Source organism: Chamaea fasciata, unplaced genomic scaffold (genome assembly GCF_029207755.1).
Source record: "Chamaea fasciata isolate MVZ Bird 193981 ecotype frontalis unplaced genomic scaffold, bChaFas1.0.hap1 SCAF_1, whole genome shotgun sequence".
Taxonomy (NCBI): domain Eukaryota; kingdom Metazoa; phylum Chordata; class Aves; order Passeriformes; family Sylviidae; genus Chamaea; species Chamaea fasciata.
In genome coordinates this window covers 7,076,868-7,103,823 of record NW_027094086.1, presented here as the reverse complement: position 1 = coordinate 7,103,823, position 26,956 = coordinate 7,076,868, and the positions used below count along the sequence as shown (strand labels likewise).

Below are 26,956 nucleotides of genomic sequence, written 5' to 3'. Positions count from 1 at the left end.
CTGCTCATTCTGGATCAAGATTTATTTGGAATGGTTGCGTAGAGAGTATAAATTGAGTATGCTTCATGTTGCAACATACCAGACATTGTTTCATGGGGTATTGCAATCTGTGAAATACAACAAGGAATAAGATATCTTAAAATATAGCCTCTTGGTTTTCAGGGTGAAAGAGCACTTGCAGTTCTGAGAAGGGAGCCTTAATCTCTGCTTCAAAGCTTTAGTGAGCATTTCTCATGCTGGTTCACCTTTTCAGAGCTTTTTTCCTTCCTGTATTGCAAGGATATGAGTAAGACACATTGCAAATTTTTTTTTTTCATGAAATACAGAAGTAAACATATGGTTATTCAATTCACAGATGTGAAAGTATTTTCAGTGGTCTTTTAAGTCTAGATCATCAAAGTTCTTTATTGGCTTTTCCAGTAAGCAGTGATTTAAAATGCTACTTTATGGGTTTGGCTTCAGTGATTTAGTAATTTTGCTCTGCTTTGTCCTTGTGCTCTCTGACAGAGCAGAGCTGGTCTGGCTTCCTCCGGGCTTTTGTCACCCAAGATTCATTGTCGAGACACCTAAAGACTAATAAGGAAGCGATGTAAAGTCACAAAGCTAAAGAACAGAGTGAATCATGACCAAGTATAACAAACGCATCCTCTGAAAAAATAGGAAAATAGGCTTGAGCAACGTCTTTTAAACTTTGCTCCTCTTCCCTGTTTTAGAACAGGGTGAATCCCAAACCCACTTCCAGCCGCACGACTGGGCAACTCAACAGAAATACGGTTTTCTGGCTGGTATTTATAAGTGGTTTGTATTACTGGAGGTGCAAGTATAGAACGCTGGATAGAGGATACGCTGTTTGGGGCAAGAAAAAAAGAAAATTAAATCGCGTTTGCACCCCTTTCAATACAAGATCTGCCTTTCTCTGTAAGATCTGACAGGGACGGAAAGGACGTCCTGGATCCCCGACACCTCTCACAGATCCTACGGCCCGGGGAGGGCCCCGAAGGAGACTCTTGTGTCGGAAGGGTCGCTGTAGGGGATGAGGGGCTCTACGGTTCTCGCCGATCCAGGCACAGCCCCGCTGCTGAACACCTCCCGCGCGGCTCCCGGCACAGAGCCGCTCTGAGAGCGCTCCCTCAGCCCCGGCCCCACACCGACCGCGGGGAGGCTGGGCCAGCAGCAGCGACCAATGAGAAGCTGCACATCGTCTCTGACTGACAGGGCACGCTATCCAATGGAAGCCTTCACTTGAGCAAGGCGGCGACACTTGGGGGGCTCTGCTATCCCCGCCCATTGGAAGGGGCTGGGGCGGGGTACCGCTCCTGGGCGGGGCTAAGGCGGCCGCGGGGGGCGTGGTTTAGAGCGGTATATAAACCTAGTGCGGCGCGTTTTCCCCGCTCAGTCGGCGCGGTGTCGCCGGGCGTGGTGTTTGTTGTGCGGGCTGGTGCGCAGCGCCTGCCGCCGCCGAAGTCTCTTATTGTGTGCGCAGCCCCCGTCTTGCCTGGGTCAGCGTCTCTTCCCCGTCTTAGCTCCTTCTGCGCTTCCGCAGAGTGATTTGTCCGCGCCCCTTGGCCGCTGAAGGGGGGCGCCCCCCCAGCCCGCGCCCCTTTTCTCCCACCTCCTGGCCGGGGGCTTGCGGCGCTTCCTCCTGGATGCGTCCCCGCAGCCCCGGGCGGGAGGCGGCCAGGGGGAAGCGCTGCCTCCGAGGATTTACCTCCGCCTGGGACTCGGACCCGCTCGTTCCCCGCGGGCGCACCGGTTCCGCTGCCGCTCCGGGCCGCCGCCGCTGCCATGGACGAGAAGTACCTGCCCGAGCTGATGGCGGAGAAGGACTCGCTGGACCCGTCCTTCACCCACGCTTTGCGGCTGGTCAACCAAGGTGAGGGGCGGCGGGGCGGAGCGGGGCGCCTTGTCCCGCGGTGGGGACGGACCGGAGCGAGCGGCGGCCGCCGCGGATGCTCAGCCGGAGGTTCACCGTTCCTTATTGCACCGCTTGGAGGGGTTTGTTGTGTTCAGGCTCCTGGTGAGGTTCTCGATGAGGGGTTCTCCCTTGCCTTGCACCGCTTGGTGGGGTTTGTTGTGTTCAGGCTGTCGGTGTTTGTCGGCTCCCGGCGCCTTCCCCTTCCCCTGCCGGGCAGTCGTGGACGCTGGATGCCTTCCCGCATTGCCCCTCTTCCATCATGTTTTCTCTGCCATCGCTCACTGCTGGAGTTATAGATTATTCTGGGTTGAATGGCTCTGTAAGACGGCTGGGTCTGCTGGGCACTGCTCGGGCTGCACGTCAGTTAAAACCCCAGAAGGTTTCCCTGTTTTACCCCGTTTCTGAACAATGAACAGCCGATTGTTTACATGCGTGAGAGGCTTCCTAAGAGCGAGCCTACTACCGATGGCCTTTCCTAGAAACTTTGGGCTCTGCGGCTAAGGTATTAAGGAACCAACAATACATTTTAGTAAACCTTCAAAGAAACATGGAGCGTATTTTGTTTTGCAATTATATAACTCCAGATAATAAATTACTCCCACCCCTTCTGCATCTGTCATGTCAGATGTGCTTTGAAGTGCTAGCTTTTTGTTTCAGTGATGCAATACTGACTAGAAAAGTCATTCTGTGTAAATTAAAGTATGATTTAAAGTACATTTGGTGATACTGTATAATTGACAGGTGACTTTCAAGTACTGTTCTGGAGAGACAAATGCTTTATCTAGTGCTTAGGATGCTCAAGTGAAATAAGCTATGGAACTGACCATCTAATATACGCCAAACATACTGACAGCCAAAATTATTTTAGCGTCAATTGCAATGATTACAAAGCCATGCTTGGCGTACTTTACATCCTCTAACAGGAACAAGTTTAAGTTGATGTGGGTTCTTCTAATGGGTTGTAGGTTTTAATGTGTAACAGATGCAAACGCCTGTCTCAGAATCAGAAGAAAGACTGCCTTTGTATGAAATACTCTGGAGTTAGGGGTAGCTGTGGCAGGTTCAGCTGTGGAATGCATATGCTAAGTGAATTGGAGGTCCATGTCCATGGGTGGTTGATATTTTGCATATTTTTCCCAAACTTTGAATCTATAAAAATGTCCCCGTTGGTTGTAGGAAAAGGAGAATTATGTTTAAAAAGCAGCTTTTTGCTGTGTTTGCTGTAAATGAAAAAACTTGTAAAAATTAAACTTAATGGCTACAAATTATTGAAGTTCCTCTCCAGGTAATGAAGATTTTTTTGCATCTATAAATTATTCCAGGGACTTACAGAAGTATGTGGTTTACTAGTTTGTAAACAGTGTTAAGTAAATCTGTCCTTTTGACTGAGTTCATGATATTTTTTGAGGTTCTCATTGAAATGATAAATTGGAGGACTGAAACTTTTGCCTTTCATCATGGTATCTACATGCCTCCATTCAGCTCCAAAAAAAAAATTATACTGTCAGTGAAAAAATGTAAATGTATGTGCATCCGGCTTCTGTAATCTAGTAGGTGTCTTGATTTTTTGTTTACTTTGAAAGTGATGTCTTGGATTATATCTGAAGTGTTTCACATGTTAGAGATGGGGAAAAGAAAGATTATGGGTGACTAATCAGCTGTTTAACTGTAGTTTAAAATGGAGATTTGTATAATACCTAGGTAAAATAGACAGTTTAATAGTAGAATCACCAAAGAGCTAGATAAAATGAAGTGACTGTATAATACAGGTGGGAAATACAACTTCAGGAGGGGATGTTTTACAAATCCATCCTGCCATGACACTAACTTTATCAGGGATTAGTTTTTTCTCAATTATAATAATTTTGTGTGCTTAAATGAATGACAGTTATTAGTGGAAATGTATATGTAATGGTTCTGGCTTGGATTTTGTGTGCCAGGTCCACTGAGTATTTTCTGTATTTGTTTGTGTGGAAGCAAATGAAATAACTTGTCTCATTTTTTTAACTGGATTTGTTTATCTTTTAAGTTTAGAATGAAACATGTTTCCAAGTTTGGCTTCTTATGGGTATCTGTGAGAATGTCTTAGCAAAGGTTTTAAGTGCTTTAAATAACCACCTTAATTATGTAATAGCATTTTGGTGTCTTAATGGTATTAAATTTGCTATCTGTATTTACTTAAACTGAAATACTGTACATCAGCTGGTTTTCTTCAGAAACTCAAGAGTAACTTGTTAGAGTTGTATGGATGAAGTAGAATCCTTCTGAGATGCTGAGGCAATTCAGGTCTGTTTATGCTTAGACAGAAGAGCCAAATTGCTAACAAATTTCCAGTCATGTTGAAATTTTGTTTCTAGGGAAAATTCTGGGTCTAGAGTTCTGAAATGTGGTAATTATAGTTTTCAAATGGAAGTGGATTAATTTGCATATTATGATTATAATTACACATTATAATTTGTGTACACGTAAATTACATAATTTTAAATTTAAAAAGTGGAGCTTGACCTGCTTCAAGTTCCTGCATAACATTTCAGTTAAAAAAGAATAATGTGGAAATAACTGAGATGCTGTAAGAATATTTTTGTGGGCAGTATTATTAATCAGTCTTTCTGAATTAAGATATGACAAATTTTTCCATCTTGAAACCTTGTTTTGAGAGTACTAAAATCAAATATCAGTATCCTTCAATGTTCCTGCTCAAATAGTAAGTCCTGATTTTTCTTGTTGAGAACTTTGTTCAAGGATTTGATGCCCTGTCTCATTGACACAAATGCAATACCTATTGCTTAAATTTTTGTTTTAAACAGTCATTGAAACATTTAGCTGCTGCTTAGAACGGTGGGGATCTTTTCCAGTAGACTAGATTTTATCCCTTGTTCTAATTAGGATGTATTTGAATGCTTGAACATTAAGCCATTCTAAAAAGGGGATTTTTTTTTTTTGCCTCTGAACCATTAAGCATGCTATAGATTGAAAGTAAACTTATTTGCATGTGTAGTAAGATGACCATGCTAATAGGATTAATTTGCAGCTTGTACCAGACAGTGGGAACTGGTACATTTTGTTCAGTTATTAGCTTATAGTAAGTTCTGTAAATGAAGAACCTTGGGAAAAATGAGATTCTGTGAAGAAGCAAGATTTTAATACATTTGTATTTTTCCTGTTTTCAACTCTTGTGCTCATCTTTATGCAAAATCTGAAAAATATTTCTCTCTGTAGGAGTGATGGTAATTCTGAAATCAAGCCTTATTTCGAAGGCTGACTTTGTGGTTGTGGTTGTATGTAAATGCTGGTAAATGTGCAAGCGTAATGTTGATTGTCGTAACTTGGTTCATGAGTGATGCTCTAAAAATACTGAAGATCCCTGAGAGAAAAGTTACTTTACCTTCTTTCACATTTATTTATAGTAGTGATTCAAGACGAGCAGTTTGTGAATGTTGAATGAAGTATGTGAAACTGCAGATGGAAGAAGCTAACTGTAAATAAAAGATGGTGATACCAGATTTCTAGCAGGGGAGACCTGAAAATGGGGGCTTGGCAGTTGTTTGGTTTGTGTCGATAATGAATTGTGTAGATAATGAAAGTTAGGGCTGCTGCCATTGCAGAAAGATAACTCTCTTGTGCAGAGTGGACCTCTGGAATTCTTCCTTCTTTCTTCATTTTAGCTGCTTTGAGATTTGAGGTAGTATCTGAAGTTGGCAAAGCTTCCTTTAAAATGTCAATGAGACAATATAGGGCAATACCAAGCCTTCCTATCAGTAGGTGGCTGCATGTGCTAACTGTGTGTTGAATGACTTCCCTGAGCCACGTATCTAGTGGTGATCAGCAGGGGCTTGCTGTTTCTTGTGTCAAATTTTTGCTTGGGAATTCAATAATCAGAGCTGTACCTCCCTAAATATACAGGAGAATGGAGTGTGAGGGAGTGTACTCACTGCTTTGTGGAGGATATTAGTGGTCTAACTTTTTTTTTTTTTCCCAGCAGCAATGGCTTTGTAAAAAAGGTTCTGTATATATTGCTGATTTTTGTCGTGGTTTAAGCTCAGCTTGGTTGGCAGGTTCTGTGTAGCCACTTGTTCCCTTTCCTCTGGTGGAATCTGGGGAGAATTGAAAAAAGGTACAGCTTGTGGGTTTAATGACTGAAATAAAGTAAAATATACTAAGTATACTGCAAGTGAAAAAGAAGAGTAAAACCCAAGAGAAATAAGTGATGCATAATACAGTTGTTCCCCATCTGCTGACTGGTGCCCAGGCTGTCCCCAAGCAGCAATCAGAGGCTCTGAGTCAACTCCCCCCCAGTTTATATACTGGGCATGCATCCTATGGTGTGGAATATTCCTTTGTCCAGTTCACCGCTCCTGGCCTTGCTCCCTCTGGGCTTCTTGTGCACTTGCTCCCCAGCAGAGTGTGAGACACTGCAAAGTCCTTGATTTAGAGTAGGCACTACTTAGCAACAACCAAAACATCACTGTGTTGTCAAGTCTCATACTGAATCTGAAGCACAGCACTGTACCAAGCACTAGGAAGAAAATGAACTCTATCCCAGCCAAAGCCAGGAAAACTTTCAATAATTCCATCTAAGTGTGCAAGGGGTTTTATGCTTTTCTTCAGTTAATCAAAAATAAATGTGATTTTGTGTACTGGCATACATATGTTGTAACGTATGTAATCAGTTTGCCACTGAAACATCGACTTTCCCATTTGGACAAGTTTTCTGGCATGGCACAGACACATTCCCAGTCACTAATGGTGTTAAATGTACTCCATCAGGGTAACCTCAAACTCCTTTTTGTCATAGTATCAATCACAGAAATAATACTTGTTTCAAATGTTCTACTCTTTGAGGATTTCAAAGCACTTCATGAAGGTCATGGGTGTTTTGAAAATGAGATATGGCTGTAGAAAGCTGATGGTGTTTTAAAGTTATTTGGAGCGTTGTATGAAATATAGTAAATTTAGTGCTCCTCAGATTTTTTTTCTGACAGCTGGTCACTTTTAGTTGTCATTCGTAGAGGTTAACCAGAAATAAACTATTCTGGTTTCAGTCTGATTACTACAAGACAACAGTCTTCTAGGAAAATGTTTTGGTGGAATTGGATATTTTCCAGGCTAAGTGTGATGAGAAATTTAAGTCACAGTAATGGGAACGGATATGTTGTAATGGTTGCACCATCAAACTAGGGAAGGCTGACTTGGGTTCTACTTCTGTTTTCTTAAAGCAGCATGAAAAGCAGTAATTCTTGGAGGGCAGAAGAGATATTTAAGTCTCTCACATCTCAGCTATGGTAAAATTTGGTAAAACTTCAGAAGTTCACATTTTTGTTACGGTTTCTCTTTTCTTTTACTGCAGTGAAACTGTATTGGAACAGTCAGTGGGCTTCCTAAAAGTTAGATTTCAATCTTGCTCTCTGAAAAGGCTGGGGAAAGTGGTTTATCAGATATTCCACTCATGTTAACAGGGCTTCTGCAAAATGCAGCTGAAGATAATCATACTTTCTTCATCCCTGGGCTTGTCTGTTCCGAAGCCTAGAGCCACTCACTGCGATCACAGTCAGTGTAAAGCTGACTCCTAATTCACTTGCACACTCACTTTGGCAGTCAATGAGAGAGATTGAATTTAAAGGTTTCAAATGCAGGCTGACATGGTTTGTCACTTTCAATCCTTTTTGACACCAGCCCTGCAAATTAAAGCTGTAACCTTCTGAGTACTTATTTACCAGGGAAATCAGAACGAAGGTCACAGCACTGTTCTTCTGGCCTGTGGCTTGTTTGACTTTTCTTGCATGTACTTAAAATTTATGAATGTGACCTTTCTGCCCTCTGACTTTGTTCCCTTCCCTGACTTTGACTATAATTAAGAAACAAAAGAATTTAGGATGCACTTTTGTTTGAAAGAATCAGGTATCAAAGTTCAGAGTTGAGAAGCGTCTGTAAAGTATTCAGTGTGGTACTGCATGACTTTTTAATTAGTATTTAGCAGGGTTCAGTAAAAAGCATGTTTAAATAGATTAACTGGTAACTGACACACCTAATATTTTATGGTGAATTAACTGACTGTTCTCTGCTGAGTTCTGCAGGAATCTTGCAAGCTTAATGTTTACGTTATTAATACTGTTTTTCAAATACAAGCTAATGAAGGACAGGGCTTCTATACTGGGAATGTGGAATATCTTGATAAAGTGGGGTTGTCTTTCCCTGAATCCTGGGAAGGCAGGTCTTACCCATGCCATTTGCTGTTTGGTAGGGCTGGTGGGAGTTCTGGGAATTATTTTAGAGCCATATATTTCTAGCCAAGTGTGTTTCTTTTCAAGTGTAAGACTAGGTAGAAAACTAATATCTTTATGGCCTTAAGCTAAGGCCATAAGGGCATATGGACTCGGGAATTTAATTTTCTTGTGACATTCTAGTCCTAGAAGTCCATATGTCTTTGAGGAAATTATGGAAAAAATACAATGCTTTGCAAGCTTAAAGGTCTGTAGGCCTCTTGCTAGTCTGATTGGTGTGTGAAAGTGATCTTCAGTTTGTGCTTTGAGAGCCTGTCTGCCTTCAGGAGTGAATAAAGGTGCAAAGAGGCCCTTTAAACTGCTGGTAAAATGTCTGGCCAAGAAGTTCAAATGAAAAAAATGCACAATGCTTTAGCAATGGTTGATTAACACTCAAACCAGATAGAAGGGCCAGTAGATTCTGTGTGTCTTGACATCTTTGGTTCAAAATGAGTTGCATTTATGGACATTTTATCCCTGCTGAATTGTTAAGCTCTTTGAACTGTCAATGACTTGGGCTGTACAGTAGCTGAAGGTTGGTTGTTTATGCCAAGGAGCAAATTACAGAGCAGTAACTGGAGTGATAGCATGGAAAAGCATTGTTAGACTGACTGATGTATTTTTGTACCTCAACAACTGAGCAGTGCATGTTTTGTTCTTTGTGTGTTTATCCTATCTTAAAATTTTCCTTTACTTAAACTCACCTTTTGTCATAGTTATCACTTATGGTTCTTTTATGTTGTGTTGTTTTTCAGCATTTACCATATTGTCAAGGTAAATTTATTAAGAAACTAGGCAATTAAATGGATTTCCTTTCTATTCTACATCTCTAGTTGCTATTTTCTGGATGCCTCCAATTTCTTATTTTGATGTGTTTATCAGACTTTGGCTGCAGGTAGCAACTCAACTTCAACAAAGTTGCAAGGCAGCAAAAAATGTCAGTTGAATTCTTGTAGATGGTAAATCTTTCACTTTTCTGGCTTGTAAAGGTGTTGTTTTTCAGATCTTTATTTTCTAGGAAGAATTTGTTGACAAAGTAATTGGAAACCTAAAAGGTTAGAAATGATTTCAGTAAACCCATTGTACTTGATCCAACAGAAAATCTGTTATAACTGCTGCTGTGCTGATCTTGGTATAATATAGTGACAGTGAAAACCTGATGTTGCAAATCCATTGAGGATTTACTGATTTTCTTCTACTTTAATAATCCATCAGGATTGTTCAAAAGGTGTAGTCTGAGAAAGATGCCTTTATGTGGACAAGACAAAGAATATAGGAAAATGTCCTAAGTACTGTGTGCAGTTTCAGACACCACTATATAAATCACAATATATAGGAAAGATTTAAAACTATTAGAAGGCGTTCAGAGGAGGACTATGAAGATGAAGGGTCTGGAGGAGAAGCCATATGAGGTGTGGCTGTGGTCACTTAGTCTGTTCAGCCTGGAGAAGAAGAGACTGAGGGGAGACCTCATTGCAGTCTGCAACATCCTCATGAGGAGAAGAGGAGGGGCTGGCACTCATCTCTTCCCTCGGGTGACCAGTGACAGGACTCAAGGGAATGGCATGAAGCTGTGTTAGGGGAGGTTTAGGTTGGATATTAGGAAAAGGTTCTTCACCCAGAGGGTGGCTGGGCACTGGAACAGGCTCCCCAGGGAAGTGGTCACAGCACCAAGCCTGACACAGATCAAGAAACATTTGAAGAATGCTTTCAGCCACATGGTGGGATTCTTGAGCTGGACTTGTGCAGGGGCAGGAATTGGACTCCAGTCCTTGTGGGTCCCCTCCAACTCAGGGTATTCTATGATTCTATAAATTGAAATTGCTTCTCCTCTCACTGCTGCTGCATTTGTTGAATGCTTGGAGAGTAAATGTGTCTGTAGCCTTTTACTGCCTTAGACCATTCAGTAACAGTACTCTGGGAAGCAAAACATTTTTGGTGTTTTCAGCCAATCTTTCCTGCTGATTGTGGATAAAAATGATGATTTTTCAGATGCAGAAATGGAAGGACTGCTTTTAATATGGTCATTCTTCCTTTCATGTGTCCTGTTCTGTTAGCTGGTAGTGGACAAAGGTTTTTGTTACTGTTCATTTTGATCCATGCCCTAATTTACTCGAGGTGATTGCGTTCCAATCCTCATGTGTCCCTGGTCAGAAGCCCAGTTTCTGCTCCCTGCAATCACATGTGCAGTATATGAGGGTTAAGGAGATTTTTGTTGCCTTTCTTCTGCTATTAAGCTTAAATGCTATGGTGCCCTCTATGCTGACTTCAGTGATACAGCTCCATGGAGTGAAGCAGTTAAGTAAAAAAATCACCGTTTTCTTCTCTACCTAGCTCCAGACTAATGCTAAATGATAAATTTCACTTCTGTGAGAGTGAAAAGCACTATGGTTCATCATGTCCGTTTGGTTGTTTGACTTTTTATTATATTTAACTGTACCCCATCTCCCCTCCTGAGCTTGAAGGAAAGCAGATTTTTCTCAGCTATAGAAACAGAGTTTGGATATGATGTTCTTGATCCATTTGTAGAGTCATGAAAGTTCAGAATGCATCTTTTCACTTCACCAAGTATCCAACTGCTTCATTACCACTTCCAGCCTATTTTTTTAGGCTCAGGAAGTCCTAATTTTGAAGAAACTTGGTCACAGATCAGTTTTCTGCCATCCTTAAAAGGGTTCTTCAAAATCTTCATGGTAGTTGGGGATGTTTCTCAAAGCAAAAGGGTTTGTTCTTAATGACTGATTCAGTTTCTCCATTTAAAGCCTGGTGTGTCTGGAGGAGCTATGCTGCTTCACAACAGATGGGCTGCAGTGGTACCTTTAGCTTAACATTTTACCTTTAGTTAACACTTGCTCCCTATGTAGAGTTATCCCAGTAATATCCTTGGCTGGATAGTCTGCAAGGTGAAATGCAACACCTCAGTACTAGCTCTTAAGAACTGGAAAAGACTATTGTCGTCCAATTTGTTATGTGTTAGTCTTAAAGATTCTTTTCACTTATCATATACCCTTGAACTCTTCATTGCACTGTACATCCATAGTCTAGAAAAATGATTAGGTTTTTATTGGCCTACTGTATAAAAGCATACAACAAAAGATTTATCATGTTTTTAGGGCTTACTGTATCTGTTCTTTAGACCTTTTGATTTCTGCAGGCACCTGAGTCTTCACAGAAGCCTGTTAATACCATGTGAAACAAATACAGGGGATGATGTAAGTGTAGTCATAAAGTGCTTGTGAGGGATGTAGTGGTTTTGGCTGAGGTTAATTTTTTGTTCCTAGTAGCCAGTGTGGGGTTGCACTTTGGATTTGTGATAAAAACAGTGTTGATAACACAGGGATGTTTTCCTTACGGCTTAGCAGAGCTTACAAAGAGGCCTTTTCTGTTCCTTTAGGACCTTTTCTGCTCGTCACCCCATTGGCAAGGAGGCTGAGGGGGGAACAAGGAGTGGGGTAAGACACAGCTGGGACAGCTGACCCCAACTGACCCAAGAGATGTTCCAGACCATATGGTGTCATGCCCAGCATATATAGCTGAGGGAAAGAAGAAAAGAGGAAGTTTGAAGCAATAGTGTTGGTTTTCCCAAGTCACCATTATGTGTGATAGAGCCCTGCTTTCCTGGGAATGGCTGAGCACCTGCCTGGCCATGGCAAGTGGTGGATGAATTGTTTTGCTTTGCTTATGTGCATGGATTTTGCTTTACCTACTATTAAACTGTCTTTATCACAACCCACGAAGTTTATTAATTTTACCCTTGCGATTTTCTCCCCCATCCTTTTGGGGGGGAAGGGAGCACCCCTGTGAGGCTCAGCTGCTAGCTGGGACTAAACCATTACAGAGAATTAATGACCTCTGAAGATTTTTTACAGCCTTATATCATCTGTGAATTTGAGGATCTTGGGCGATTATGAACTATTAATATGGACACACTTTGGAAAGAGCAGGAGCCTTCCACAGTGGGTTTTTCTACAAGATTTTAATACAGCATCTTACATGTTGTAATGCAGAACGCCTGACGATGCAGTTTATGCAGAAATGTTTTTGAATGCATCTTTGCCAGGCAACTCTATTATGATTAGGGCACTAGTTATTAGAAAAGGTATTGGTATGTTTCATTTTTGGGAGAGCTGTTTCGGAAGAGCTTTAGAGCGTTACGGGAATTATTTTGGGAGCGGTGCTGCCCGCGCCGAGCGCGGCCAGGAGGGGGCGATAGCGGCCCGGCCGTTCGGGGCTCCTGGGATCGGGCGGGATCCCCCGGGGGAGGCGGGATCGGGGCTCCCGGGATCGGGTGTGGTCCCCGGGGAGGCGGAATCGGGTGTGAACCCGCCGGGAGCGGGTCAGTCCCCCGGGAGAGCCAGCACTGGGGCTCCCTGGAGCGCTGTCATCCCCCGGGAGAGCTGGAATCGGTGTCATTCCCCGGGAGAGCGCAGCCGGGGCCGCGCGGCTGCCCGCGGGTGCTGGCGCTGTCGGTGTTCGCCTGTCACAGCAGCTCTCGCAGCCAGATGTGTTCTGTCTGTTCCGCATCTCAAGGCGCAGGTGTGTCCCTGTCCTGCTGTAACCCCAGCCCGCAGCTCAGCCCCGCAGCCGCTCGCTCGCTCCTCCGCGAGGGAACGGGGGAGGGAGTCGGGAGAGTAAAAACTGCAAAACTCTGGGTTAAGATAGGACACTTTGATAAGCAAGGTACAAGCTGTGCACACAAGCGAATTAAAAAAAAAGGAATCCATTCACCACTTCCATGAGCAAGCAGGTGTTCAGCCATCTCCACGAAGGCAGGATTCCATCCCGCCTGCCTGTGGCTTGAGGAGACAAACGCCTCCACTTTGAACATCCTCCCCCTTCCTTATTCCTCCCACTCCAAATGTCCACCTCTTCCTTCTGCCCCTTATTTTATATATCAAGGGTGACACCATAGCATATGCAGGGATGGTTTAAAACCAAAAGAGGAGAATTTTGGATTATATATTAGGAAGAAATTCTTCTCTGTGTGCTGAGGCACTGGCACAGGTTGCCCAGAGAAGCTGTGGAGGCCTCATCCCTTGGAGTGTTCCAGGTCAGGTTAAATGGGGCTCTGAGCAACCTGGTCTAGGGGAAGGTATCCATGCCCATATCAGAGGCTATGGAACTAGATGATCTTTAAGGTCACTTCCACCCCAAACCCTTTTATGACCTTAAGTAGCTTTAGCCTGTGATATTTTCTTCATATGTGCTTGAGCTATTAAGGCTGCTGTCAGTCCAATTTGAGAAGTGTTGAATAAAATTTTAAAAGCAACTTTCCCAGATTTTGAAACTTCAAGGTCTTAGAATATTCCTTTATTATCAGCTGATTAAATGGAGAGTACAGGGAAATTACCATAATGGTATTTATCAGTTATTTATTTATAGATGCACTTATATAGTTTGCAGACCTGAAATAACAGGCCTTGTTTGAAACCCTAAGTAATAGTTCATGTAGTTCAATATAAGGTTAATTAAAAATGCTGGTGCGTATTTCATTACCACGTAAGTGGCAAAGAGCTGGCTGTGGGATTAGCTCTATGAAGAATTCTAAGCAAATTATCCTTTAGATTAATGCCCTGATGGTGGGAAATGGATGTGATTTGCTTTTTTAACTGCTAGATCATAGTTTCTTTAGACTTCAGTGGTGTGCTGAGCATTGCGCTAACATGATGTATTTTCTGCGTCTGAGAAGGTTGTAGGTCCTGAAGGCACCAATCCCTTATTCCTGTTCTTGTGTTGAAAGCAATGACCAAAGCTTCCAATGGCTGTCTGGGCTAGGAGGCTGCTTGCTATGATGCCTTGCATGAGGCTGATGCTGAGTATTTATTTAGTTACTCTAGGCAACAGCTAAAGTACTCAACTTGCTGGATAGCCTCCTGCTTGGTCTTTTTTCTGGGGAAAGCAGTGAAATGGATAGGAAATAATTGAATCAAAAGTACTTTTCTTTCCCACTTGGATAAAGTATAAGGTGAAACTGTAGGTTTTTACGGTTTCTGTAATTCTTTACAGTTCTTTCAGAATATTTTGCTTAACTATATTACTGCACTGGAGTAGTAACTGGATAGAGCTCTGCCCTTTATGTCAATAAGTGTTTTAACGGTAACTATTCATTATTTCTAAGTCTGTGCAAATGATGCTAATCACATAGGTGTGTCTTTTCAGCATCTGTATGAGGTATTTTTTGGCTCCTCATTTGGGAAGGTTTCATTGCTGTTATCAAAGCTGAGATTTGAAGCTTTTCTGCAGAGTCATCAGAAAAGAGCTGAGTGGAGGGAATGCAGAAAGCAAACAGTTTCTTTATTCAGGTTTGGTACCTTAAACATGGCTGTGCATACTGTTAATAAGGGATGTCAAGCTGTGCTGTAATAACACAAATGTTAGCATTATTTTTCTTTCATTTTATGGATGACTAATTAGCTGTTTGAGCTGTATCAATTATAGTCAATCAACTTTTAGTAATAGCACCTTTTCCCCTTACAGTATTTCATCCTCAAGACAGCCATCCTGAAATGGGAGAAATTTTACATGTACCAAATGAAATCCTAACAGAATAGTGAATGCAGTTTCAAGCTAAGCCACAAAATGAAGAAATAAGAGCAGATGGCCCCTTCAGAAAAATAGACTGAACAGAATAGATACATAGTTAATCTCATGCTTCTTGTCAAGGGCTACTGCCAATAGTTAGTTATTATGCAAGGGTATAGTAAAAGCTGTATGAATTTAGTGAAAAAAAGTTTTTCTTCATTCCCAGCTCTTTCTATAATTTAGTGTTATGTTCCTATTTTTAAAGTTACAATTAGAGCTAGTGTGAGTAGTAACTTACTACATTAGTTGTGTTTTGCTTTAGAAAAGGATCCTGCAGAAAGAGCAGCTCTGGGAATGTAATTCCATTTATGATCAACGGAAATTCATTGTAGCATTTCTGGTGTTTTCTAGCTATGTGACACACTGATGATTGAGTCTTTAAACCGACATGTCAGATTTGGTAGAGGGATTTGTGAGTTTCTCTCTCCTGTCAGCATGAGAAAGAGCTTATATTCCCTGTGGTTAAATGGTTTTTTTCAGATGTATTAGTGCACAGTCAGATTTTTCAGTTCAGTGAAGCACCTTTATTTCTTGGGTGTAATGCAAATAACACATTCCAGTCTTTTTAGGTGGTTATTCTGTATGTGACTGGACATGTCATTCCTGCCCTCCCTCTAAGGTGGATGAATCCAGGGGGAAGTGAGATTTGAAACTTAGTAACACATGCCTCTTTCTCTGGGAAGACTTTTTCATGAGTGCACAAGTTTCCATTGAGAATGTTTGAGTTTCTTCCCAAATACATGGTTTTGCTTTGTTTCTCTTTAGTAGCAAGGAGTGATAGAAAAATCTACCCTATTAATTGGTTATTGCTATCTCAGCTGTCCTTCATCTTTAGGGTACCCAGACTCTAAATTTCTTAAGCATCTGTGTTTTTTAAAATGCATTCTCTTTGTCCTCTGCCACATCTAGAAGATAACTTCATTGTGTACTTTTGGAAAATGGAGCATCAACATTTTCTTTCCCATATAAAAGCAATTTAAGCATCACTGAATCAAGAAGTAATGGCACCTCAGGTAGTTTGCGTTGGCACTTTTCTTATTGTTTCTTGGCAGGCAGAAGTGATGAAGGAGCAGAAACTTGAATATATGGGGCTGTGAAGGCAGGTGGGGGACAGGCAGGGCAGGTGTTTGGTTAGAAGCAGCTTGTGCAGGTTCCCAGCACTACTGTTAAAAATATGACCAGTTTTGTTCTTGCTGTCTCACCTTGAATGTAGGTGAACTTCCCTGGCTGTGAATTGTTCCACTGCACTTAAAGGTGCCAGCTGTCTTGTGCCCATGATGCTTTATAGTATTGATTTTTAGTGTATAATCTGTAGAAATGTACTGAAATCTGCTATTTAAACTATTGAATATAGGAATTACTTCCCTAAGAACATGCATTCTTGTCACTGGGAAAAAGTTGTGTTTGATGAAAAAGTTGGCATTTTGAAATTATCTTGATTAAAACTAAAACAGTAACGTGTCTAAAGTTAATTTATCAATTAACTGTGTGACATAATTTGGTTGTAGTAAAACTCAGGAATCACATTTTAGATTTCTATATAAGCATTTGATTTTAAACTATCTTCAAAACAAATTAGTAAGACAAAAGAATTGGCAGTGTCTTGACTGCTGAGTAGTTGCACAGAACATGCAGTTTTCCTGATTCTTACAGTTATACCATAACCATGTCTGTTGGAAAGAAACTTGGACCTTTAAAAATGCTTTTTACTGAAGGAAGATGCTTTTTGTAAATGAATTTACTAACCCAAGATACTACTTACTCAGAAGGAACTGCTTAGTTCCGTTTCAGGTAAACACGAAGATACTTTCTTTGCAGAAAGATTTTGAGTCAGAGCTGTTTCTTATGGCAAGTAAACCCATACCATAAATGCTATTAAAGCTATGGTATCTTTTAGCTTTGTAAGATGTTTTTCAGAAAAAGCTTACTGGCGTAAGTTAGTAGTTACTTCAGATATTTATGCAGGTATAAAATGTGGTCTGTTTAATTCTTAAATTTGGAAAGATGAATAATATTCTGTTAGGTGAATACTAGAAATACTAGGTTAGGAAAAAAACCCTTTCTTCATAGGTGCTATGAAAGTTGGAAGATTATCTTCCTCAGGGAAGGTGCTACATGGGCAGGCACATGGTCCTACAGAGGCAGAGATTCATTGCAGCTGTAGGTGTGGCTGCTTTCCTGCAGGAACTGGTCTGTTGAAAGACATTTTCCTTATGATTTGCAGCTGGATTGAGTCCATAAGGTGGACTTTCAAGTTTTATAACACTTCTAGGGGAGTCTGATCTTGTTCTGCAATTCTGTGAAGTGGTTCAACTAATTTCATGAGAATAAGTTTAATAGCATAATATTTGGGGGAAAAAATTGAATGGGGTAACAATATTCATTAATTCTGTGTAATATGTGCCTTCATACACAGAAAATAATTTGGATTTGCCTGCTATTGAGGATGTGGAAGGGATTGTAATTAATGTTATCACTCTGCTAGTTAGTTATTTTTAACTTGCATGCTAGAAGTTTTTAACATCCAATTTATGTTGAGGCTCATACATAAAATAACTGCACGAATTTCTTTAAGCTGTAATTTCCCATAGAAGAGTGGATGTGCAGGCTGCCTTCATGCATTTTTCCTGGCACGTTACATTACTGCAGCCCAGGACAGTAATGGGTGAAAAAAGTAGAAGTGCTGCCTACAATAATTTTGTCAAAAGTGATGCTTTGCCTCTTTTATTTGCCAGCAGTGGAAGTGATGGCCTTCTGAAGGAATCGTGAAGTGGTTTGGGTTGGAAGGACCTTAAAGGTCATCTTAGTTCCAATCTGCCCTTCCATGGGCAGGGACACTTTCCACAGTACCAGCTTGCTCAAAGCCTATCCAACCTGGCTTTGAGGTTAGAGGACTATGGTTGTGTTAACCTAATCCAGGATGGTTTCACTTTCTGGTTTCACTTAATCAGTGCAATGCCACTGAATATATAGATTTTTTTTATCAGTTCTGTGGTGAGATTGAGGTTATACTTTCTGGTAGAGCTTACGTAGAATCAGTGGATGTGAGTTGAAGTCATAGCAGTGTCTGGTGCTAACTCTGAATTTCACTGAATTAAATACAAGAATTTAAAAACATTATATAGATACTTGCAATAGCGTTATCTCTGTTCCCTTCCCTAACTCTGTGTGAAATATGGACAGTGACAAGGTTTTATTGGACAGAAAATGCATTTTGGACATTGTGGCGTTCTGGGAAGCAGTGGGAAGAGCTGCATGCTGTGTGCATTTTCAGCCATGCATAATGGAGAGGGAATACAATGGACTGCTCTACTCTGGGTTTGTCCATAGCTGTTTCTCTGGACTGTTTTAGCATTCCTATGATGAACGAATAACATTAATTTCTCGTGTGCTTTCAGGTAACAAATCATGTCTTTCTATGCTCCAGTATTTCAAGAGAAATAAATCTTAAGCTGGGGGAAGAGTTTATTAGAACTAGTACTTTTTAAAAAGTATCAAACATTGAACAAATCTTTCATTCAAAAAATAATTTCAGAATTCTCCAGCAAAACAGCAGAAATCAAAGATGCTTGCTAGAACTTGCATGAGAGGAAGGATCACCACTGCCAAAGTGCTGGCAGTGCTGTTCTGTGCAGCCCAGGTGCTGGTGGCCTTTGCAAGCGCAGCTTCCTGGCTGGTGTTCACCTTGTTTGAGCTTCAGGTCCTCTTCTGCAAAGCTGCTTTCTGGCTGTTTAGTTTCCAGGCCATCCTCTTGCATGGGTTATTCCTCCACAGACACAGGACTTTGCACTTCTCTTTGAACTGCATAGGACTGCTGTCAGCCCATTCCTTGACCTCTTTGGGGTACTTCTGAATGTCATCACAACCCTCTGGTGTTTGAATTCTTCACAGTTTTCTGTTATGTGTAAAGCTGCTGAAACTGCACTCTGTGCCATCAGCCGGGTTATTGATGAAGATGTTAAATATCACTGACCCTCAGAGCTCACCACTGGTGTCTGGCCCCTGGCTGGCCTGGTTGTGGTGCCCTTGACAGAGTCCTTTGAGCCAGGAAAATCAGTTTTCAGTCTGCCTCATGGTCTATGTGTCTACCCTGTGCCTCATCAGTCCACACACATGAGGATAGGGTGTGGGAGGCTTATCAAAAGCCCTACTACAGATGGGGTGGACACATCAGCTCTTATCTCATATTGTTTATAGTGCTGTTTAGTACGTGTGGCTTCCCTGCCATAAATTTGTGCCAACTGCTCTCATCTTGTCTTTCTGTGCTTGGAAAAAGTTTTCAAGAGCTGTTAACTACATCACCTTCCAAGAGATCAAGGCGAGTTTTGCCATGCTGTGGTGCCCCAGATCCTCCTCCCCGCTCTTGAAGATAAGACTGATACTTGCTTTGCCTCAGTCATCAGTGACATTCCCTTATGACCATGACCTTACAAAAACTGTTTTTGTCTTGCTGATGACTGCATAAATCTTGCATAATGCTAAGTAAACAACTATACACTTATTTGTATAACTATCAATTATAAAAAAACACAGGGATGTGTTTTGTTCGCATAGCTATCTTCTAGCATTAAATATGGTTTGTTTGTATCTGCTGGCAGATTTTTAGACTGCAGTCTTTGCCAGTGCCTTCAAGTGTGGTCTTAATGGTGCTCAAGTCTGCCTGTTTTAAGGGTCAGAAACTGGATGTGCTTTGGCTACTGCTTCACCTTGGCAATAGTTTAAAATGTGATATTTGCATATTGAGAGCAGCAGTTGGTATCCATTTTTCAGTTGAGATCTGACATACATGTTTTCTTTTGAAAGTTGTCAGAGAAGTCACAGAAAGTTTGTAATACTCTGCAGTGCTGTGTACATGATAAGGAAGGAAGATTATAGACCCTTGATGTCTCACCAAAGTGTCAAGTGAAATCTTGTGTATGAGCTATCTGTCTGTGTTCATATGTGTAAAAGAAAAAGGTGGAACAGCTGCTTGTAAGGACTGTTGATACAGAATGTTAACTTCATTTGCCTGAGTCCTACTTGCACCAACTAGTGTGTCTTGACATAGTGTAAGATGCTCTGTAATTTGCATTTTATTTTTAAGTTACAGAACAAATGAGTTGACTTTTTGTAGTTAGTGGATGCCTGACCTTACTAATTTTAAAATATTCATGCTTAAACAAAGATCTGCTGTAGGTAAATATACAGTAGATAAATCAAACAGCTGATTTTAGCATTTTGTTATAAGTTATCTTCACAATGAGATAAATAATTTTCAATGGAGTAGGTTGAGGATATGGGCCTGACATCTATGTCTACATCTTGTTTTCTTCCTGAGCAAGACTGATTAAACATCTATTAATACTTTATACGTGATTCTGACAGTTCCTACTGTGGTACTTCCTACCTTACTGCTAATATTAATCATTCTAAACAGATTTTGGTGGAGTCATTTTTGATGTGGAGGTAATAGGTGTTCAATTAGTTTTGAATTGCCTAAATAAAAAAGCCAATTCAAAATATTTGTCATATTGGTGACTGAAATGTATTTTCAGATCAGTGCAGATAGTAGCACTTAGACTGTAAAATAGAACTTATAATGCCTGTGAATACAATTTAAATAAAGATTGGTTTGAGTTCTTCAACAGGGATATTATTAATTTGAGGATTCTGAATGCTGTAGACATCATTCTAGCATGAACTGCTTATTTTATTGTAAATTGAAATTAGATTCATTGTCAGTTGCTTTTACAAAATTAAGGTGGCATATGAAAGACAGTTATTCAGAATTCAACTATTGTAATAATGCATATTAGTTGAAACAAATTAGTGTGGTTTTTTCTGCACAATTCATGCTCTTAATGCATTACTTTCTATGCTAGTTCAGAATTAGGACCTATTATGGATGCAAAACTTGTGATTTTTAAAAAGACTTTTTAAAGGATTAAAATGTTGGCTGAGGAGAATAGGTGAAGTTTTCTGAGGCTCTTGAAGGAATGGGGGTGGGTGCAGTAATAGAGCAACAGCATTAAAAATGGAAAAATCTGTTGCATTTTTTTATTTGTGTTTTAGACCCACTCAGGATGAGTCTAAATGTTGCCATTTCACAAATATTTCTTTTCCTTATTTTAAATATTTTGAGGCTATTTTTGTTTGCTTGATTACTTTAGTTCTCTAATTTTCCCTTTTTTAATGAAGATACACTAATTGGTATTTACTTTGGAAATATCTTGGAGGGTGGAAAAAGGGATATTTGACTAAGCATTTACTCATATCAGAAAATGTTTAGTTGCTGTACTTGTGTGTTTTTCTGGGGGGTTGGGATGCTATATATACGGTTGAAATTGGGGAATTCTGCAATTTTTTTTGTCAATGTGTACACAGAGAAATTGCTTTGAAGCAAACTAGACAATGCTAGACATGTTTTAAGATACTCTAAAGTAGGAGGCTAACGTTGCCTCTTCTGTTTAGTGCAAAAATTGGGGAGGTTGTCCAGCTTCATGCAGTTCAAGAGGACAGGGAGTAAGTGGTAGGTCTCTTAGAGGCTGTTGTAAGGAAATCTGTGGGGTTTATTTCAGCAAGCGTTTTGAACTGTCTTAAAGCCTTGGTGTGATTCTAGTTCAAGTTCATGCTGTGCAGTACTGTTTTCAGCTCAAAAGATGAAACATATTGGTTGAAGAGGTGCTGATTCAAAGAACTTTTAATCATCCCGTAGTAGGACAGAGAATAAAGCAGTCCAGGGTAAAAGATGTATAATCTGAAGCACAATCAAGACCATTTTACTACAACAATAATGAGATTAAGCTCTCATCAGTTTAATCAAATTTAGGATTGTAATTGGGTTCACCATCTTGTGTTACTGTACTCTGGATTTATGGAACTCCTGGAAGGACTGTGGGCAATTAGTTAGGATCTGGAACAGCAAAATTCTTATGACTTGGCTTCATTGAGAAAGTTGTAATATTTTTTTAAGAATAGGTATTCTTAAAATGTGTCTTCTCAATTAAATTATGGGTTTTGCCTCAGTGAAAATTTCCAAATAGACAGTTTGGAATGCTGATATTGTCAGTTTTTGTCCATTAAGGAAAAACTAATTTTTTTTTTTTTCTGAAATTCTGCTACAACTGACTTGGAGTTCTCCTTTTTTTCTGGGACCTTGGCTCTTACCAAAACTTGAATGTGTTCCTTAAAGGGGATCTTCATAAAATGCAAACTAATAAATCAAGGTGAGTTTTTTGTAGTACCATAATTTTGATTTTTCTCTGATGTGAAACCAAAAGGAATCAGGCTGCCAGACGAGATGGCCATCCAGCTCAGTGTTCCATCTCCAGCAATAGTCTAAACAGTGAGTTTTCAAGAACTAAAAAGGGAAATATGTAAAGATACTTAGCATTCACTTTGACCTAAGAGCTTTCTGAATTGAGGAGGATGTGATTTTTCAAAGCCAACTGTGAAGGTTTGAGAATTCACTGAGAAATATCGTTGCTATTGGGCTATGCATCAACAGTTGTATAACGTGCTTGATTGAGTCAGTCTAAATTTTGATATTTCCTTTTCTTAGATACAAGGCAATAAATTTGTCCAAATAAAGCAAAATCTATTACTTCTATTGTATAATGTTAGTAACTTTCAAACCCACTTGATTTAGGAGTATTTTTAAAGGATAATGTGATTATTAGAATATTTTCACTATCAAAATGAATGTGGAAACTACTTCTAGCGCAATTGCAGTGCAGTTCCATTGTTCTCTTAAGCCATGATCATGTGGATATCCTTGAATGAGCCTTGCATTTTTCACTTGTTCTTCTAATTGAAGTAGGAAAAAGTTAGTACAAGTTTAGTAGTAAAAAAATATTTGGATATAATGGGATGTTTGGTAAGACATCTGATACTCAGGAAATATAGTAGAAACTTTCTTAAGGACTTGCAGGCAAATTGATCTGATTTCTGTTTCTCCTGATCTTGTGTAAAGGAAATATTGCCTTAAGGACAAATGCAGTAAACATTTCTGTTTACTTTGAAGTTGACATTCAATCTTATATTTATTATATTGATTTACTACAGACAAATAAGGCATAACTTTGCTCAGCATTAAACACAAGTATTTATATTGGCTTAGCTGAGGGAGCTGGAATCCTGGATTGTAGTTCTGCCCCAGGAAGATTAATTCTAACTGAAGAATAACGTGAAACAATTCTACTTTGTCATTATCGATGTATCTACCACTGTTATTTGGTGAATTAACTGAGGACTAATCGTTGCTTAGATCTCTGCTATGATTAAATGTAAAGGAAAAAAAATCCATGCAGTTATTACTGCATGCAGTTAAATTCCTGTTGCATTAGCTGCATCCTTGGTCTGAGAACATGAGATTTTAATCTCTAGCATTATGGGAAGCTTTAATCACATGTTTATTTACTGTTTGTGATCAAGGAAATGGCATTGCTTCGTATAGCTAAGCAGTGCAGTAATCTAAGGATTAAGAATAGGCAAATCTTCCTATCCATTTGACCTTGAAAATCTGATTGGATTTCCTGTGTGATCTGGCATGATTTTTCCCTAATTATTTAAAGCTTGATGTCTGTGAATGATATTGCAAGAGCTGTGTGGATATGGATAAAATTCTACTGCTTAGCTGTATTTACCATTCTTCTTAGACTTCAAGTTCAAAAAAATGAAAGACTGGACTTTGTTCATACAAAACTAAAGTCTTTTACAATAGCAATGAAGAGGCAGAAAGCCTTAAATAGGTTTGATTAACATTAGACCATAATAGGAAAAAGTTACTTAATCTGACTTTGTACTGCTTTGGTAATGGACTATAGCTGTTTTTTAGTAAAGGAATTTGTCTTTAAAACAAATGGGGGAAATTGTGGTCCATTTTCTGAGAGCTGATTTGCAGCCTATTAAAGGTTTCAGTAGCTTCTTCAAGCAAAAAGAAAGTTGTTTTAAACAGTGCAAGTAAAAGAATAAAGTTTTTTTGCTTAAAATGTTCAATAAAGCGTGTAGATACTTGGGGTAGGAAAACTGATTTTTGGAGTAAATAATCTGTTTCTTTTAATAATTACATCAGTGACTTCGAAGCTCAGTATCTACTAAAGCAAGAAGAGAATGGTCTTTTTATGGTTTTTATTAGCTCAATTTAGTCCCATATTATGAGCATATTTAGCATTAATCACATTGTTGCAACTGAGTCCTTCAAATGCTTAATTCAAATACAAATAAATTCAAATAACTTCTCTAAGCTAAAGTATTTAGAAAGTACAATTAGCAGTGTATTGATCTCTTAAGGAATTTATGCAGCTGGCTCAGCTGAAGAATGTTACTGAGGTAGGACTCTGCTTAACTCTTCAAGTGCATTTTAAGTGCATCTGAGGTGTCTGAAACAAATCATTTCCAGGTGTAATATTTCTTGGCGATTTCTAGGAAGTTCCTTGAACCACTGTTGATTCATAAATTTGTGGTTCTCACTTTCAGGTGGGCAGGGGGGTTGTAGTGTATGCCATGCTGTGCATTTGGGGATACAGCATATAACTCAGCAACAGAAAACAAATTTTTAGCTTTACCAGTTCATAAAAACTTTGTGGGCTTTGATGTTGAAGGTACTTTCATTTTCTAAGTTTAGATTCTTCAGGAAAAAGTCCTGTATTGTAACATTAATTACAGTGACTGAGAACTCGTAAAGGTCTTGTATCAGGCCGGGATCAACTGAACTACCTGGGAATCTTTGTGCACTGCTCTGTCACAAAAAAATACAGCAAAATGCATTAATTAAATTTAATATTGAATGGAGTTTGAACTGTGCTTTTCTGACTTTGAACAAATTTTAGCCCTAACATTTAAAATCAATACTAAATCACATCATATCGAATTTTGTTGCAACTGCATTTGCTTCAGTCATAACAAATGGATGTATATTTATTATAATTTTAATAATCAGCATTTTATGGTCTAAAATATTGCTAAAGAACAGCAGAATTCTGATCAGTTTTAAGCTTTGAGTGTTTATATTAATAGTGTAATACCAACAGCAGCCTTAAAAATTGGTGTTGTGTTTTTTACTTGTAACTACCTAATCTTGTTTTTCAATAGAAGTCAAAGAGCTTTGTCACTACTGCCCTTTTTATATGAGCAAGAAGGGTGTTAGATGTATATCTGTATTTGAATGCTGTGATAATATTATGCTTTTACACCTGAATGTGATATTTGGAAATCTGACTTCTGAAAGATACCAGTCGCCTGATTTCTGAGTGGGAACATCACACCCTATAAAATTTTGGTCTTAATTTCACCTGGAAATGAGTTCCTAATTAAACTGATGTAACTTTACATCTGTTTAATTGCCTGTAATTCCCTAGTTTGTAATGTGGCATTTTGAAATTTCCATTTTTAGCAGGATTTCGACTATTGAGTTGTTCTTCAGTTGTTGTTAGCTGGTGGAATAATGGTGGTGGAGGCTGTTTTTAACTAAGCATGATGAAACAAAGGACGTGCTGGAGCAAAGTTGCTTTGATAAGGCTTCTCCAGAATTTTTACGTTGCTGCAATCCATAGGAATCAAAAACTTCATAGAGACTTGACAAGAAGTTTCGAAAGGACAGCTGTGGAATTCTTTTCCTTCAAAAAGCCTTTAAATAGTCTGAGGCTGGTTTGACTTTCTTAATTTTCAGTCACTGAACAGTAACTTGGATACATTGTTTATTTCCTGTTTTGCGTTAGTGAAACTTGCATGGAAGATAAGTTTTAGCTATTAAAAAATATCTTGGCATTTTAATTCCTGTAGTGGTAAATGGAAAATGGACTGGTAATGAATTAAAAATCTGCTAATAATGCATGGAATTTTTTTTCCATAGTTAGAAATTTGTTGCTTTATTCTGTTTTTTTTATTGGACCTAATTTCAAACCAGATTGTATTTGAAAGTGTGCTAAAGGCTGGTTTCTCCTATATTTTTGATTGGTTTCTTTGCATTCAAGTTTTTATTACAGTCTCTTCTTGGATAAGATCACATTCCCATGAAAGGAACTGCAAGGTCTTGATGAGTGTCCTTAATTTTCTAGTGGTGGAGTAGAGTAGAAGGGTGTTTGTTGTTGTGAGAAATTAACAAGATATATGGAGATGTTTGTGGAGGACAAGTGCTAAATTGCCATTGAAGAATTTGTGGCACTTCTGAAATGGGTTAGATTTTGGTGCATGCTAACAACTTTAATGCTGCAGCCCCCAGCAAGATGGACCCAGTCCAGCAAATAACTCAGAAGTGCTTCACTTTATCTCCCTGTATGCTCCTCCTGAATCCTCTCTAATGAAATGAAATCTGCAATTTTTCATTAGCACACTAGAGAGTCAATATTTGGAGAAAAGTATGATCAAGAGTCAGTTGTGTGTATCTCTGGAATGAATGGAGTCATGCAAGCCAGGATTTGAATTTCTAAATCTTATTCCTAATAATGTCATTGGTATAACACTAATCTCAGATTTTTGGGTTTGATCTATGTGCCTCAATTACATTCCTGAAATTCTGAAAGATTAACTTGACATTTGTTCTTAAGTACACTGTAGAAAGCCACCATTAAAACTGTATACTTTATTTATAGAAGAGGAATAAAACTGTTGAATATTAAACTATGTTTTTAATTTAAACATGCTCAAAGGTATCTTGGAATAGTTTTCACTACTTGAGACATATAAAAAATGTATCATAAATGTTAAGTGAGTACAGTGTTTGCTATGCTAATTCAAGGTGCTGATATGAACATGAATATAAAAAAGGGAAACATGCTTTACCCTATTGGCCTTGTATAATAATTACGTGTATTAATTACAAAATATGTCATTTGTATGCCATACAAGCTACAGTATTAGCTTTGAAATTTATTTATACTTAATTTGAAGATTCTTGGCTTTTAGATTGTTTCATTTAACTGAAAAAATAACTTTTTTCTTTAACAGAAATTGAAAAATTCCAAAAAGGGGAAGGAAAGGAAGAAGAGAAGTATATTGATGTAGTCATCAATAAGAATATGAAGTTGGGACAAAAAGTTCTGATTCCGGTAAAACAATTCCCTAAGGTAAGCCAGATTTTCATATTTGATAAATTTAAGTTCTTACAAAAGATATTTCACTAGTATCTTAACTTATTTTAATGTAGCATTTAAAACTATTACCATTCACTACTGTTAACTGTTTTGCAATCTGTTCTGTAGGAGCTCTGAGGTAGAAGTGA

At 39.2% G+C, this 26,956-nt stretch overlaps 1 protein-coding gene across 2 annotated transcripts in view; it reads left to right on the top strand.

The window, feature by feature from the left end:
• The first annotated feature begins 1,409 nt into the window (after positions 1 to 1,409).
• The window catches only part of KHDRBS3 (KH RNA binding domain containing, signal transduction associated 3), a 90,452-nt gene continuing 64,905 nt past the window's right edge, over positions 1,410 to 26,956 (top strand). For both annotated transcript variants that reach the window (XR_010719340.1, XM_066175561.1), the window contains exons 1-2: positions 1,410 to 1,873; positions 26,683 to 26,801. Coding sequence is in view for 1 of the 2 variants with exons in the window: in XM_066175561.1 (XP_066031658.1) it covers positions 1,786 to 1,873; positions 26,683 to 26,801 (207 nt within the window). In the remaining variant the exon portion in view is untranslated. The remainder of the gene's footprint in view (positions 1,874 to 26,682; positions 26,802 to 26,956) is intronic.